Source organism: Trichosurus vulpecula, chromosome 8 (assembly GCF_011100635.1).
Source record: "Trichosurus vulpecula isolate mTriVul1 chromosome 8, mTriVul1.pri, whole genome shotgun sequence".
Classification (NCBI taxonomy): Eukaryota; Metazoa; Chordata; class Mammalia; order Diprotodontia; family Phalangeridae; genus Trichosurus; species Trichosurus vulpecula.
The window spans coordinates 159,256,466-159,274,543 of record NC_050580.1 but is presented as its reverse complement, the minus strand read 5'-3'; the positions used below and the strand labels follow the sequence as shown (position 1 = coordinate 159,274,543).

The window sequence follows — 18,078 nt, the reverse complement described above, 5'->3', positions numbered from 1 at the left end:
AGACACGTGCTCCTTGGACAGAAAGCTATGGCAAATCTGGACAGCATGTTAAAAAGCAGACCTTGCTGACAAAGGTCTGTATAGCCAAAGCTCTAATTTTTCCAGTAGGGCAAAGCTGAGCACCCTAGAATTGACACTTTCGAATTGTAGTGCTAAAGAAGACTTTTGAAAGTCCCTTGAACAGAAAGGAGACCTAATCAGTCAACACTTAACTCAGACTATTAATTAATAATTAACTAATTCAGACTATTCTTTGGAAGGACAAATACTGAAACTGAAGCTTAAATACTTTGGCCACATAAAGAGAAGACAGGACTTTTTGGAAAAGACCCTAATTTAGGGAAGATTGAAGGTAAAAGGAGACGAGGACAGCAGAATATGAGATGGATAGATAGTGTCATGGAAGCAATGAACATGAGCTTGGACAGACTTTGGGAGACAGTGGAGGATAGAAGGGTCTGGTGTGCGGTGGTCTATGGGGTCATGAAGAATCAGGCACAACTGAACTAGTGAGCAACCTTTGGTACTACACTGTAGGCAGCTTCCCCTTGTCTACTCTTAATGATGATTCTGGCCAGTACGATAGTCTCAAAAGTTATGTAAGTCAAACATGAATTTATAAAAGTTAAATAAGGTAGAATGCCAATATCATCTTCCTTCTTCCAATAGATTGGACCTTACAATTTCACTCATGAACATTTTGCTCAAACCTTCAAAGGATACAAAAATATAGTCATCCATGTATCTTTTCTTCAGATTTTCCACAATGGAGTCCTCAGTGATTTTGGACAGGAGCACCATGTCATCCACACCACTATGCTTGACATTGTGACTCTGCCAGTGGTATCGATAGTGTCCTTTGCTTCCCTGAAAAAAACAAACAAACATGATTATCAAGAAGGTACATTTTTTCTTCTGGAATTAAAAATGCGATCACTTTCTGACTCTTAAACTTCTCCATAAAAAATTTATTTACAACTTTTTATGAATGAAATGAATGAATAAAAAAGCATCTATTAAGCACTTGCTGTGTGCAGAGCACTATTCTAAGTGTAGTTTTGTAGTTCTGTATACATACACATCCATAACAAGTATGTTGTGTATATACATTAAACATATAAGTGAAAATAGCCAGTAAAATGGGCACGCTCTGAGATTCATTTTTGACAGTAAATATTCTCCAGTGATGCTATAGCTGAAAATCATAATATACCATGATCTCATAAAAAACAGAAAAACATATATAACCAGTACATGCATATTACCTTAAGAGTATTACCAATGAGGACTAGCACGAGAAAAATTTCATTAAGTCATCAACAAAGACATGCATGATTGCAAAGTGGGGCAGGTTGGCAAGTGTTGAGAGTGAACAAGTCTGAATGGCCCACAGAATTTTTAAAGAATCAATGAAATGGCTCCAATGTGTTGAGCGAAACCTTAATGGAAGATTTAAAGAAGGTCATGGATGAGAATGACAGAGGTGAGGAGGGGTTACAAAACCTGCACTAATAGGCTTACAAGCTCATGAAGAACACATTCTAAAACCCAAAGGGAATCTAACAGTATGATTACAACTATGTCTATCCATCCCCATTTACCCAGGTAATTCAAATAAATGTGACTGGAGGGGAGGGGGCTATGATTTTACCTAAGCAATATATTGAATCCCCTCCTTCACTTGAGGCAAACACATTCAAAAGACAGATTATGTTATGGTAACATAAACTTACCACAACTATTATATAACAAAATATTTAATACTTTTTTAATAAGGCAAATAATGGCCCACATAGAATTTCATAATGATAGAAGGGATATGGCCTAGAGTTGATAATTTGGTTGTTGGCATGGCATACCAACCCCTAGAGTTAACGTAGAATCTTAGCCTACCTATGACCATTCATGGTGACAGTAACTCAATGCCTTCCCTATATGCTTTGGAGTTCTCTTGGGACTATGGACCTGAGAATATAGACATTACCCTCACCCCTATGCTATACACTTTCTTGTAGTAAAAAAAAATATACATAATATACATGTATATTTTATATATATCTATATCTGTATATCAATCAATAGATACTTATTAAACACCCACGTGCCTGGCCTATTTGCCATTGCACAGATCATCACGTGCCGCCTTCTGCCTCCTTGAAGTTGTACAAGCTCTTCCAGATGCTTGCAATGCTCCCCGTTCTCAACCTCATCTCCAAGAATCCCTGGTTCCAGTCAAGGTTCAGCTCAAGTGTCATCTTCTACACAAAGCTCCTTGCAATCCTCCCAGTTATTAGGACTCTCCCTCCAAATTACTTTTTTTGTTCAACTTGTCTCCCCCCACCGCATTTTGTTCCATTGTAAGTTCTTTGAAGATAAGGGACTTTATTGATTTGTTTTCATAGCCCCCATAAGGTGCTTGGCATACAGTGGACACTAAATAATTGCTTATATTATTTGCCTTTATTTTTATAGCTCCCACAGTTGCCTGGCATACAGTGGACACTAAATAGTTGCTTATATTATTAAACACACACAGAGGAGGCTTATTCAATGTAAAAATATAGCTAGGTCCCAATTAATGCAAACAATTTACATGGCTTGTTTCCATTGGACTGGAATAAAATAACATATTTTACGTAATTATAACTCCAAGTACTATGAATTCAAATGCAAACATTTTAGGGGATTCTTTATTCCCTCTAACTGGGACCTAGCTGTAATAAATCTATTACAGGCATATTCACTATATATGTAAATTAATACATTATTATCATATATCATCAACATATCGAATGTATTCAGGGATCCTATCTTGCCTTGTCTGTTTCTAAGGGCTTTATTAGTGTTAAGTCTTCCTTGCTCAATAGGCTTCCCTTTCTGTGGTTGCTCCCCAGCACCTCTGTAACCACTGCAGTTTCTTCTAGCCTAGATACATCACCTCCAGGAAAGAAAAAGGAGCAGTATGCTTAGAAGGGTGGGGCACAGGGAGGAACTGGGAGGACACTTTTGGGTTCTTGTTTTGAAATCCTGTCACGCTCCTCTTTTAAAATGTTAAACTCTAGACTAGAAACCAAGCCTTTTTAGAGAACAAATGTTAAGGAGTTTTCTAAATGAAGGCAGATCTTTTATATATTTTTAAATATCTTTTAAAATATCTTTTTAATTTATTTTTTGTATCTTTTTGTAAAAGATGGGGAATGGAATGATTATATTCAAATTAAGGATGAGTAACACCAGGTCCAGCCTTAGAATGCTAATAGACATGGCAAGATGGGAGTTGGAGGTGTTTTACTCCTCAATTTTCAAATGTTTTTCCAGGAGGATCTATCTTTCTGTTATGCTTTATTCTAAATATTTACAGAATTGCAATGGGAAAGATCAGTGGGACCATATAGTCCAATCCTCGCATTTTACAGATGAGGAAACTGAGGCTGAGAAGATTAAGTGATTTGCCCAAGATCATAGTATTGATGACAGAATTTGAACCCAGGTCTTCTCACCTGAGAGATGGTGCTCCTGCTATTGTATCATGCTGCCTCTCCTTTACTTCTGCCTTTACTTCTTCTACTTTTGTTTTTAAGAGTACTTTTTAAAAATTTTTATTTTATTTTATTTTTTGTACGGGAGAAGGCAGGGCAATTGGGGTTAAGTGACTTGCCCAAGGTCACACAGCTAGTAAATGTGTCAAGTGTCTGAGGCTGGGTTTGAATTCAGGTACTCCTGACTCCAGGGCTGGTTCTCTACTCACTGCACCACCTACCTGCCCCTTTAAGAATACATTTGACTGATACATTGTGATACCACAACAGATACTTCCCAACAAATACCCAAATGAATTACCTTTACAAAGTTATTCCCCGAGAAAAATTTATGGACTATTAACCAAAAGGGATATGTCCTCTAATTTTTAAAGTATGAAATTAACATTGACCCTTGTCATTAGTTTTGTTGTCTTTATTCGAATTGTTTCAATCATGCATATAGTTTTTTTGGTTTTGCCCCAGTCTCCACCACCTCATACAAGTCTTCACGTTTCTTTGAATTCTTTGAATCACTCCTTATGACAATGTGATATTCCATTAAATTCAAGCACCATTATTGGTCAGATATTCTTCAATTGTTAGATACATTTTTTCTTATCACTTTCTATCTACTTTTTCTTATCATTAATAATGCTATGAACATTATGCAAAAATCTTTCATGCTGTTAACAACCTCCTTGGAATGTAGTCCCACTAGTGAGATTCCTGGGTCATAAATCTTGCATGATTCTAATTAATTATGGTCCAGAATACTTGAACTAATTCATAGCTCTGCCAATGATTTAGTATGTCCATCTACCACAATCCACCCAATAATGAATTTTCCTGTATTTTAGCATCTGTTATATTGATGAGTGTGAGGTAGTATACTTCAAAGGGTGGTATGATTAGCATTTCTATAACCATTAGGAATTTGAAATTTTTCTTTCAGCAACTCATTGATAGCTGGTCTTTCTTTTGAAAATGATTGAGAACTTTTCTGACTGCTTTTCTAATATGGAGTAACTATTAATATTAAGATATTTGTGTCAATTCCCTAGAGCTTTTGAGTACTGGAATTTTCCCAGCTAATTAACTCAAACGATTTTATCTATTTAACTCATCTTTTCTTTGACTTTACCTGTACTAGTTTTGTGTGAACACTTTTTAGTCTGATATGTGATCTCTTCATAGGATCATAGATCTAGGGCAGTAGGAGACCTCAGAGGAATCTACAACCATCTCATTTCACAGATGAGGAAGCTGACACCAAGGAGAGTTAAGTAATATGCCCAAGACCATATAGGTAGCAAATGTCAGAGATGGGATTTGCACTCAGGTCTTGTGACTCAAAATTCAGCACTTTTTCCATTGCACCACTATGCCTCTCTATAAATGACAGAACTTGAAAGACTTATTGGTATTATCTTGTGTTAATAGCTGATTTATTTATAGATTCTGTATTTGTAAATTCACCTACTTTCTAAAATTTATTTGTAACCCCAAAATCAATACTCAAGGTGCTTTCAGGGTGATTTGTAGACATGACCGGAGTGTTAAAAAAAATCTGAGTCTCTCAATGCTCACATTTCCTCCTGAGGTTGAACAAGGCAAGCTCTGCCTTCTTGTATCAGTTCTCATAATGTAAATGAGCATGTTTTTCGCTGCATTCTTCACATTTTTGTGCATTTTGTTGGTGATTTCACTGTTCAAAATGGCCCTCAAAAGTAGTGCTGAAATGCTGTCAAGTTTTTCTAAGCACAAGAAGGCTATGATGTGCCTAACAGAGAAATTATGTGTTAGATAAGCTTCTATTATGCATGAATTATAGTGATATTTGCCATGAGGTTAATCTTAATGAATCAACAATATGGTATATCTAGAGAAAGGAAGAGGAAATTCACTGATCTATATGTGAAGTCACTCCCAAAGACGCTAAAGTAAATGTTGCAACCAGAGGCTCCAAAGAACCTAATCCTGTATTTCCCCTAGGAGCAATGGTTCAGTATTCATTAATTCAGGGTTCGCAGTGATTTTATAGAACTTAACTACCCCAAATGAAAATAATTCACTGTATGTAAAAAAGCTGATTTTTACATATTTATATTATATTCTGATGGCTTACTAAAGCTATCATTTCAATTGATTTTTTGGATTTCTCTAAGTAAGCTATTATATCATCAGCAAATAGATAATTTTACCTATGTTTCTCCTCTCGATTTTTCTTTTGTTATTGCCCTAACTAGCATCTCGGCACTTTGCTAAAGACATTTCGCATCCTTATTTTTACCCCTGACCTTACTGAGAAAACTTCCAGGTTTTTCTCCCTTACAAATATTGCTAGCTCTTGGTTTTAGATAGATGCTTTGATCATATGAAGGAAAAATTCTTTTATTCCTATGTTTCTTAGCATTTTTAACACAAATGAATATTGTATTTTGTCAAAGGCTTTTTATTTCTCTGTTGATGATGATCATATGATTTTAATTTTTTTACTAATGTGATTCAAATGTTGAACCATCCCTATATTGTTGACAGGGATGTGGCCTAGTCATAGTGACTTTTAAAAAAATACATTGCTATAGTTTCTTTGCTAATATTTTTGTATTAATATTAGTTAACTTGGTTTATTGTTTTCTTTGTTTTCTCTCTTCTTGGTTTGTGATCTTTTAGCTTTCAACCCTATCAGTGCCCTTTTTACAGTAAAACTGAGAGAAAACTAAATGGATCTAATTTTGAACTTAAGGTGATATAGATATAAATAATGAACTCATTCTGCCCCTTCTCTTACTAACTCTTTTCAGTTTCCCTGTTCCTTAAATACTACTTTTATCATATCACCAATCTGTTAGAAATATTTAGTACTTTTTTATTTCCTTCCACATTGTCTAAATTCCTCTGCTTAGCTTTGAAGGCCCTCTACAATCTACTCCACTCATTCTCCCTGACCTCCCCAATCCTATTTTTCATTATCTCTCAACCATGTACCCCATGGCTTCCTAACTATCCCTGCCTGGGTCATGTTTTATGCATTACAACCATGAGTCAATGTGGTTACACAAAACAGTGTGAATTCAAATCTAACAGGTACTTGTTAGTACGTATCTGACCTTAGTTGCTTAACCTTTCTGGGCCTTAGCTTCCTCATCTGTAATATGAGGAGGGGAGGAAGGACTAGATGGATTCTGGGGACTTTTCTCATTTTAAATCTTTGATATTTTGAGGGATTTTAAGTCTAGAGCTAGAAAGAACCTCAAAGCTCATCTAATTAATTCAGTGCCCCATTTTCCCATGTTTCAGAAATTGAGGTTATACCTGAACTCCCTTATACCTCCCCTTCTCCCTTATACTTTTATGAATCCTCAAGGTCCTGCAGAGGGTCCACCTTCTCCAAGACTTTTCCCTGACTATCTTAACTCTCATTGATCTTTCTTCTGAATTCCTATGGTACATATAATATATACCATGTAACTTCTGGCCGCTATTTTATGTGCAGAGTCGGGGCAAACAGCCCAGCCCAAGCCAACATGATGTAATGAAAGGAACCCTCCTGTTACTGGTGGAAGTAGAAGTTGCTCATTAGTGCTGTATGTACAATGTATGGTCAATATGTAAGGATGTAAGGAGCTGGGACCAGATATTTCCCTAGGGGAAAAATGACTCATCACTCATGAGGTAAGTAGACAGAGAATTGAGGGACTCTGGAAAGCACCCTGATGTAAGAATTTGGTAGATGGGGATGCTTTCCATTTATTCATTCATTAAACATTCATTCTCGTGGGAGGAGAGAGAAGGCAGAGTACCAGCTCTGAAATGGAAAGATTAGTGTGACCTTGGGCAATGGACAAATTACTTCATTTTGCTGGGTTTCAGTTTCTACAACTTAAATGAAGAGGTTACAGTCCAGGGTTTCGAAAACTATGGCCTGCAGACCAGATCTGGCCTGTTTTTGTACAGCCTTCAAACTGAGTGATTTTTACATTAAAAAAAAAATTTAAATTAATTCTATAATTTTACAAAAAAGGCAAAAACCATTTTTTAGCCTATGGGCCATACAAAAAAAATAGGTGGTGGGCCATATTGGGCAACCTGGCCACAGTTTACTGATCACTAAGGTGACATTATATAATCTTTAAAGTCCTTAATAGCTATGACTCAGAGTTGGATTGAGGAGCAGGAGGAGACTGTTGCCAGTCATCCTCCAGAGACGAAGCACAATTAGGCCAGGCATGATGAATGGATAAATGAATTAAAGAAAAAGCCTTGACTAGCTGTTTGCTATGGGCCAAGCCCTGTGCTAAGCATGGGCATACAAATACAAAAGCAAAGACAGTTTCCTATTAGTACCTTCCCCCGGGAATATCCCCAATTTATCCTACACATATTGTTTTATACAGTTGTGTGCATGTTTTCTCCCATTAGATTGTGAGTTCCTTGAGAGCAGGGGCTGTGTTTTTGCCTTTCTTTGTATCCCTGGCACTTAGCACAGTGCCTGGTACATTGTTTTTGTTCAGTCGTTTTCAGCCATGTCCAACTCTTCTTGACCCCATTTGCGGTTTTCTTGGGAAAGATACTGGAGTGGTTTGTCATTTCCTTCTCCATTTTACAGATGAGAAACTGTAAATAGGGTTAAGTGACTTGTCCAGGGTCACACAGCTATTACGTTTCTGAGGCAAGATTTGAACTTGGGTCTTCCTGACTCCAGGCCTAGCACTCTATCAACTGCGCCACCTAGCTCATACATAGTAGTTCCTTAATAAATGCTTGTTGGCCAACTGACTAACAATTTAACCGGGGAAGGCAACAGATGTGGGGAAGTACAAGTTAGGGAAGGATATTTAAAAGATGATGGTTAAATAGGGAACAGTGTTTTTTAGTTCCAGACATTTACCTAGATTCACGGTATCTTGGATTTTATTTCTCTGTAACTCATCATTCTAAGTGTCATCTCTACGTTTAAAATTTTTTTTTCCTGAGGCAGTATCTCATAGGCAGTCACTAATGACATGATGAATAAAATTAAAATATATTGATAACTCAATTCCAATAGAATTGATTTCCTTTATAATCCTAAGTATCTTATACTCTCAAAAAGATTATTCTGTGGAGTCCATAGCCTTGATCCCATAGGGTTCATACACAAAAAGCTCAAGAATCCCAGACTGAGAGGAAGGATTCAGAACAGAGTTTCTTTGATTAGCATATTTAATGTGTAACTACACATGTAAAAAATTGATCGAGGTGCAATTTTGAAAGAACACACCTATTACATAAAATGAAGTACAGCCTGTACTCCCTGTGAGTCATTTCTTGCCCATACATCGAAAACAAGCTTTCACCAAGACATGTAAAGGCATTGCGGGTGCCCTTAAAATAGACCCAAAGCCTCTGCTGATTCCCTGGCTGACTTTCATTGGTGCAAAGTCACTAAATGGTGTGTGTTTACCAGGGTGTGACCTGAGGAGAGGAAAGGTGAATCATTCAACAAAACTATGATTATTCCCTCATTGAAAGGATATACTCTGTGCTGGAACTGGGGCAGCAGAAGGAGTGCAGTTACAGAAACCAATACTTGGAACGTTCGGACTTCTGCAAGTGACCTACTATGCTGCCCTTCATCCAGACACGTACACATAGTATTGTGCACTGGCAAAGCTAGTGAATTCTGGTCATACATAAAAAAAATCTTAAACCATTAAATCTTGGATGTATATGTGGTAAAGAGCTTTAAGACTTGGTAGACGTCCACTGGTTGTCCCCCATGTCTAGAATGGGCTCCTTCTACTCTTCTCCATTTCCTGTCTTCCTTTAAACCACTCATCTTGAGTTAACATTCTGTTATCTCAGTCCACACTCACAACTTTAATTAACAATAGTGTCCCAGTAGGCAAAGAAACAACCCATATTTTTAATTCCCAACCAGTCCGAACTCCCACTATTTACAAATGATCAAACTTACAGATATTTTTTTCTTACATCCACAAAAAGTTGAAAGCCTATCAGTGTGGTAGCTTAGATGCTGCATCATTATAAAATATCATTCCACAGAATTCCAACTGTTTCGGTTTTAGTCACAGGGAAAAACAAGTCCTGTAAGGCTGCTACTTGCTCAGTGGCCATAAAGCAGCCCCAAGTTCCCCTTCTCTACTCCCCTATTCCATTTTTATCTTATAAAGCGGGGTAGTTCTTGCTTCAGTTTGACAACGGACAAGGCACTCAGTTTGAATCAGGTTTATTTCTTTTTCTATTTATCATTTTTTGGTTCAGTTTGAAGCAGAAGAGATATATTCCTATCTCTACCTAGCTTGTTGTTGTTGAGTTGTTTTAGTTGCGTCCAACTCTTTGTAACTCTATTTGGGGTTTTCTTGGCAAAGATACTGGAGTGGTTTGCCATTTTCTTCTCTAGCTCATTATACAGATGAGGAAACTGAGGCAAACACACTTAAGTGACTTGTCCAGGGTCACACAGCTAGTAAGTGGATTTGAACTCAAGTCTTCCTGACTCCAGGCCCAGGGCTCTATCCATTGCCCTCTACCCAGCGATTTCCCTACAAATGGTAGATGATAATCAATGAGCTAGACATGGCCTTGGTATCTAAAGAACTCAAGCTACTTTGAATGTTTTGTCTTTATTCCTACATCAACTCCTATTCCACTCGAGTCACAGGTAAGCAGATAGCAGCTGCAACCCCAACTTTGTCAGATGCGTCCTTTGAACACAGCCTTGCCTCTCGGTCTATGTCCAAAGTCTTGGAATATAACTGTCAGGCACAGGGTTTGAAACAAATGCACCATCACCTGACCTTTATTTATAAGCATCACCCAGTATTATTAACAGAGCACTTGTATGTAGTCCTTCATTTGATGCTCACAACTACCCTATCAGGTAGGTGCTATTATTCCCAAATTACAGGTAAACCGAGGATTAGAGGTAAAGTGACATACCCCAAAGTTACACAGCTAGTAGAAATCTGAGGCACAATTTGAACCTGAGTCTTCCTGATTCCAAGTCCGAAGGTCTATCTAATATACCAAGCTGCTTCCTTTGTAGTATCTTCAAATTGAGTTCAAGGTGAGTTGTAGGGAGTTTAAACACTTTCTACAACTTGGTCTTAAATTACCCACGGGGTGAAAAATTGCCAACAGCTTTTATTTTGTAGGAGTCTCCTATTTAAGGTTAAGGCCATTTTATTTAGAGACCTTTTAGCTTTAGAGAACTTTGGGATCTCAAAGTTCCTAAAAGGCTTACATTCAGAAGAAGTTAAAATTTTCTCCAGCTTCTCCCAACTAATCCCTTGGGAGGTAGAACAGGGCTGTCCAACCTTAGGTTATCTTGGGGCAGCATTAAAATAAAATAATTATTCAAGGGCTGCACCCAGAATAAAAAATACAGTACACTAATAGAAAGTGGGGGAACGCGCATCATCAATACCACAGGCAAAGGTGTGAAGAGCGAAAGCAAACACAAAACAACAAAGCAACAACACAACAGTATAAAGGAAGGTGCATACTGACTAGTTTGCATTGTACAGACATAACGCATCCCACCAATCGATTGAAAATTCCGTGCGATATGTTCCGTCTGTAATACTGCTTAAAAACACCAAATAAAATTAACATCGAGATTATTTATCAGTGATGGAATTAAAAAATCTAATACGCATTCCATGCAAATTATTATTTTATTTTTTCTCTCGTGAAAATTAAAACCCATAAGCGGGCTGCATAAAAGTTCACTATGGGCCGTAGTTTGGACAGCCCTGATGTAGATGGCTTTGTACTGGGGCTGAGTGAGGTGGTACTCAGGAATGAAAGCTTCTCTATCTGGCTGGTTCTCACCTGAAGCCTGGGCTGAAGGTAGGTGGGAATGGAAGAAAGGAAAAAGGAGAACATATCCTCAGCATTCCCACTCAAGAAAGGAACAATGAACAAGATGGGAGAAGGAAGTGGGTATTTGACTGGTCAGTCCAATAATGAAAACAAGAAGAAAGGCTGAAAGTATTGGTTCCCCATCTCAGAGTGGTCTATCAAAGGGGGTAAGCGGTCCTTCTAGTGACATCACACCAGACAGACCATCAGAGCTTCCTGTCACACCCAATCTTGAGAAAGGAAGACCCGTCATAACCAGAATGGGTAAAAACTATTGTAGATATCTTTATAGCAAGAATCCTGTGCCCATTAATAGATGCAAAATAGATTTATTTAATCAAATTCAGTTGTATATTTCAAATCAAACGCAGTAATTTTGAATGTACTTTCCCTCTCCTGTTTCAGTTAAAACACACTGTGTGGAATAAGCGGAAAAATACTTTGGATGGCGAACAAGTGAGTTTTATACCTGATATTAAATAATTGTGTGACCCTTGGGTAAGTAATCTCAATTCTATGATCCCTGGTTTCTTCAACTGCCCTATGAGGTAGGTGGTATAAATATTATCATATTCCTTTTACAGATGGGTAGGTTGAGGTTCAATGAAGTATGTGATTTGCTTGTAGTGACATAAGACACTCCAAGCCAAGTTGGAGGTCGTCAAAGGTCAATGTTTTTCTTTCTTTCTTTCTTTCTCTTTTTCTTTCTTTCTTTCTTTCTTTTTCTTTCTTCCTTCCTTCCTTCCTTCCTTCCTTCCTTCCTTCCTTCCTTCCTTCCTTCCTTCCTTTCTTTCTTTCTTTCCCCATTATGAGCAGGGTTGGGAAAGTCCTCTCCCTCCTCCAGTTACCTTTAATTTATTTATTTGTGTCCATGTTGTATTTCCTTCGAATGGAAGCTCCCTAAAGTAAAGGTTGCTAAACCTTTATCTTTTTATCTCCAGGGCCTGGCATACAGAAGATGTATAATAAATGTTTGTTGAATTGGAGGCCAAATTAAAAAAAAAAAAAGAATGTACTAATTATTTTCATCATTCCTTTTGGTGAATGAAATAAAGATAGGTACAGGAAGCAAGGAGACACTTTCTAATAGTTCATTACTTAGAGACCTGCTGCCAAGAGAACGGGGATTATATATGGGGCATGAGATTACACTCTTCAGAATGCAGGAAGATTCACAAAATGAGCGGAGTAGAGTAAACTTGGCTCTAGAACACATAGATACAGGAGTCAGGAAATAACTTCAGATTTATAAACCACAAGAAAGTCTTGACTGGAGAAGCGATTAACAAACATAGCAGAGCTTGGGGATTCCCTGAAACTGAGATTTATATGGCATTTCCATACATTATTTAATTAGATCCTCATAACAACACTGTAATAAAGGTACTTCAGACATTATTAGACCCATTTTACAGATGATGAAACTGAGCCTCAGAGAGGTTAAACAGCTTAAAGGTCAAACCATGGTCACGCAGCTGGTGTCAGAGGCATCCTTCGAACTGAGGTATTTCCTGACTCTCTCCACAAATGGGAGGTCCAAGATAAGAGTTATATGGATTCTATAGAAAACATCAGGAACTTCAAAAAGATTAGAATGTGCAAAGACCAAATCTTGGACACAGGGTACAGTTGCTTCAAAGGAATTAGAAAGGCGAGAATGAAGCATAGATGTCTTTGAAATTGTCAAATAAAGTCTTTTAAGTGGATTGACTCAAAGAAAAATCTGTAGAAAAACCTTGGGATCAGGGAAGGACAGTCATGACTAATAACAGGCAAGTCAAGGACACACAGATCCAATCAGTGCCATGGGGTCACAACCACAAGGATTCTCCCATCTACATTTGGCTCTTTAGGACTGTTATTAGGCTGCTGTGACTGGACACAGTCTAGGATCACACTGATTCTACTCACTGTCCAAAAGGAGCCTGTGGAGTTTGGGAACGACAAGCCTTCCTGTTTGCCAACTGTAATCCATTTCAGAACAGAGGGCTGGCTGCGAGATCTAAGCTGATGCGCCCCAGTGGGGTTGACCTACAGAAGTATTTGCAACTGGAGCACCAGCCAAAACTCAAGTGTCTCGCTTCCTGCCAACATGGCTGCCTGAACAGGAGGCAGACCGCCCAGCAAAATTCAGTCTGTGCCTGATCAAGTCTCTTGGGACTGGACTGCTGTTTCAGGAGATCTGCCTCAGTCATTCCCAAGCAAATTGGGTAGCCAATGAGAGACAAAATAGCTGGTAAAAAAAAACCGCTGAAGTTCTTTACTGAGACATCCCACTAGTACCACCATCAGTATCACAAAGGATGGCTGGCTACCTGGGGTATGTTAAGTGGATGGGGATATATTCAGAAAATAAAAACCAAATAACATTAATTGAAAACAAAGTTCACTAGATTGTCAAGTCCTCGACAGAAGGTGAGGACTCTGGAATTTTTCATCCTTACATTCCTAACAATCAGCACACAACTGAATGCCATGCCCATAGTAGACATTTGATAGATATTTACTGAATTGAATTTGTTGAAAGCCTGCATAGTAAGCTATATTTTTGTTCTCTCTACAGACGTTGAATGTTAGCATCTTGAGGACAGAGATTAATTCACTTCTTTGTGGACCCCACATGTCACATGTTAGGCACACAGGAGATGCTTAATAAATAAATGATTATTGATTGGTTATATTAAGGCCTTGCCATGCATAGCAGGCACTCAATAAATGTTTGTTGATTAGTTCATAGAGAGAACCAGGAGGGTCCTAAATGACTATGACACTCTGCCTCTGAAAACCTGCTGTCCTAATTCCTGCCTCCTGCAATAGGGTCCCTTGGAATCCATCTTCAAGGTTGTTAACAGCACATTTCTTGAAAAAGATTTTAAAAATCAGAGTTGCCGGGAGTATGAAGAAAGGCAAAACCCAGTCCCTATTCTTGAAGAAAACAACTATGTACAACCAAGATATATACAGGAAATATTGGAGATAGTCAAGAGAGAAAAGGCACTACTTACCAGAGAGGTCAAAGAGAACCTGGTAATTAAACTATGGATTGCCCCAAAGGAAGACATCCAGAAACTAATTTATACCAAAAATGCTGACCAATCAGATTCTCACCTACTGGGGGGAGAAATATTCATTTGGAACAGAGTTAAATAGATCAGGGAGGAGACTCATAGAATCACAGAATTTAGAAGCTAGAAGTAACTTCAGAGATCATCTAGTGAGTCTAGTCCATGGGCTCAATCTTTTTTTGTTTTTGGGTCATGGAGCCCTTTCTCAGTCTGGGTCCATGGGCTTTATGGACCCCTCCTTAGAATAATTTTTTTAAATGTATATAATAAAATACATAGGAAAACAAAAGAAAACTAATGATATTGAAAGTTAATTTTTTTTAAGTTCATAGACCCCATGTTAAAAATTCCTGATGTAGCCCAACTCCCTTCATTTTATATAGTTGAGAAAACAGAGCCAAGATGGTGATGGGATTGGTCCAAGGTCACTTCCATAGAGAGTTCCTATGTACAATCGGAGGCCTGTTTTCTTTCAGTCTTGCAGTTGTATGAAACTGCTATGAGGCTCACCTGTGCCATAGAGGTTAGTTGACAAACACTGCTAGATCCAGCGCTAGAAAGCCCCCACAATAACCCCCTTCACTATTTCCCTGAGTCTACAAAGCTTAGCAGAGGAGACAAAACAACCCTAGCGGATTCCTCCAAGCCCTCTGCACTGCAGCAAGGTTCTTCACGCTGAATTGACCCGGATCCCTTCCTGGGAGACATGCCAAGGCTACAGATTAGTTACTAATCAAATAACCAACACCCAGATATCTGGGAGTGACTGCACATCAATTAGGGTTCATGGGAATCAGGAATGAAAGGCAAAACTTGACGGGGAGGAGGGGCAGAAGTGGCAGTCTAACTAAAGGCTACATTTCCATTTTAGAAGTAAAGGAAAAGCAATATAATTTCATTTTCAAAAACTGAACTTCGCAAGAAACAAACATGCTGAGGAGAGGGAGAAGGTGAAATAGCTTGAGAGACTGGGAAAGATAAAAGGCAAATGATTTAAATTATACATGAGGGAAACATTAAAGAAGGAAGGAAATAAAAGCAACCTCAGAGATCTGAGGCTACAGCAGAGAAAAGTTGTTTGGTTATAAAGCAGTCAGTATGAATAAATAAAATAAAATGCCATAAATGCTCTAAAGAAAAAGCAGAAGGAAAAAAAATGGTTTCCTCTCAATTCCCTTTCCTCCTAAATCTAACTCCTTTTCTAAAGAAACCACAGATCTTTGGGGCTTGGTACAAGTGTGAAGTACACACAAAATCGACTAAAAACCAGAAAGGTCAGTAATGTTTTCTTATAAGAATTTTAAGTGAAAAAAAAATCTACCCAAAAGTCGGCGCAAATTGTTTCACAGTTAGGTCCTGTATATCATTTGGAGAGAACAGGATGTCTTTTATTATTTGGGAAAATGCAATTTAAAAAAATCTGGGAATCCACTGTAACGTAAATGTAAATTCCCCTACTTAGTTGAGGGGAATTTGTACATGAATGCACATTTTTTAAGGTACCTTTAAAAAAAAGTCACACAATTATATACCTTGACTAGAGTCCTAACTCTTTTTTATTAAAATGCACTTGGATATTTTCCTCAGTTAAGAGGAATTATTGGAAGTCACATGTTAATAGTTCAATGTAACACACTCTAAATAGTAGGCATGTGAGTTAGGGAGACCCTTAAAGCATATTACTGGGAAATGGAATTAATGTTTGCAATAAGCTTGGACAGTAAGACAAAATGCAACATATGGCATTAGCGGCTGGAGTACAATGCCCAGTTCCTTTCCATTCTATTCTGCCTCATTGTTTTTTGAATAGCATGTTTCACTGCCCAGTTTAGGGAGAACAGAAATGAAAGGCCCCATTGTAAGGAATATGCTTACCAGAGCAGACTTAAGGTTGCTGTAGTAACCTTCACTACGAATTTCCTGACCAGTGTGATTAAAATCTCAACTGTATTGTGGGATTACTATAGTTGCAAATGAGGCCATAGAAAGTGGGCTGCAAAATGAACACACTGCTGCCTGGGGGTGGAAGGAGCTGGTGGAGGGGGGGAATGTCTTTCTTTAATCCAGACATGAGACTACCGCCTTCTGATACCTGGGTAATCTGAAATGGCCAACATGCCTCTGTGTTTCCAGTGGCTACAACCAGAAGATGAATGAACTAAATAAAACAGGGCAAGATAATGAATTCATTGTGAGTTCTATGGCAAGGGTGTTGGATAGGTCCTTTTGGCTGACCCCTGAGAGTGTGGGTCAAGCATGGGGTGGGGCAGAGTATTCCTTGAATGGAATCACAGGATTCTGAGAGTAGGAAGGAAACTCAGATGTCATCTGAGGCAACCAATTCTTGACTATCCCCTCTAGAGCATACCCAACAAATAATCATGTATATAACCTTTGTTGAAGAACCCAAGTCTTTGTGATTCTACCTTCCTAACATCTCTCTTATATTTCTCTCTCCCCTTTTCCTTTTTCTCTCCTATAACACTTTAGTCATCCCCACCTGGACTCTTGCCATAGCCTGATGGTTTGTCTTCAGGCTTCAAGCCCCTCCTCACTCCAGTCCATCCTCTGCTCAGCTGTCAAATTGATCTTCCTAAAAAGTAGAGGTCTGCCCATGCCACTCTCTACCCACTTTCAAAACTCCAGTAATTCCTTATTAACTCCAGGATCAAATAGAAAATTTCCTGTCTGACTTTTAAAGCCCTTTATGACCTGGCCCCTTGCTACCTTTCTGCCTTCTCTCACTTTCCACCCTTCCATCTACTGTTCAAACCAGTGACCCTGGTTGCTGTTATTCCCACAAGATACTTCGTCTCTTGATCATTCATTTTCACTGGCACCCCCCATTCCCAGATTTCTCTGCCTTTTCATCTCTATTCCCTGGATTCCCTGGTTTTCTTTGAACACCAGTTAAAATCCCATCTTCTTCAAAAGCCCCTTAATGCTAGTACCTTCTCTCTGTTGATTACCCCGATTTACTGTGTATAGATAGATATAGATTTAGATTTATTTAAATTTGGTAAATATATCTATATCTATCTCATTTGTACAAAGTTGTCTTCTCCATTTGGCTGTGATCTCTTTGAGGAGGGACCGTGGTGGTTTTTGGTTTTCCTTTTCTTGCTTTTCCCCAGTGCTTAGCACAGTGCCTAGCACAGAGTAAGCATTTAATAAATGTTTGTTGACTTTCCCTTCTAGCTCCAAAGGCTGCTCATTTCATATTTGGATAGCTCTACTAGTAAGGATATTTTCCCTTACATCAAGTCTAAATTTCTTTTTTCTGCAATTTCCCCACATTGGCTCAAGCAGAATAGATCTAACTCTTCAAATACTCAGAGACATATCATCTTATTTTGAAGTCTTCATTTCAGGCCAAACATTTCTTTCCACTGATCCTCATATGACATGAACTCAAGGTCTTTCCATTGGTTGTCCTCTTCTGGATGCTCTGCAGTTTATCAGTGTCTTTTGTAAAATGTGGTGCTCAGAACTAAATACAAATATTTGGAATGGGGTTTGATTAGAGTAGAATATGGTAGGACCATTCATTACCTTCTTAATACACAGTGCTTAGGCTAGATCCCTTTTAACTCTTGGCTGTGTTTTCTTCTTAGCATACTTAG

At 38.3% G+C, this 18,078-nt stretch overlaps 1 protein-coding gene across 1 annotated transcript in view; it reads right to left on the bottom strand.

Moving 5' to 3' along the window:
- The window catches only part of MYO1E (myosin IE), a 232,909-nt gene that overhangs the window by 142,185 nt on the left and 72,646 nt on the right, over positions 1-18,078 (bottom strand). Inside the window, exon 2 of the mRNA XM_036735924.1 lies at positions 724-867. Within this exon, the coding sequence (XP_036591819.1) occupies positions 724-867 (144 nt within the window). The remainder of the gene's footprint in view (positions 1-723; positions 868-18,078) is intronic.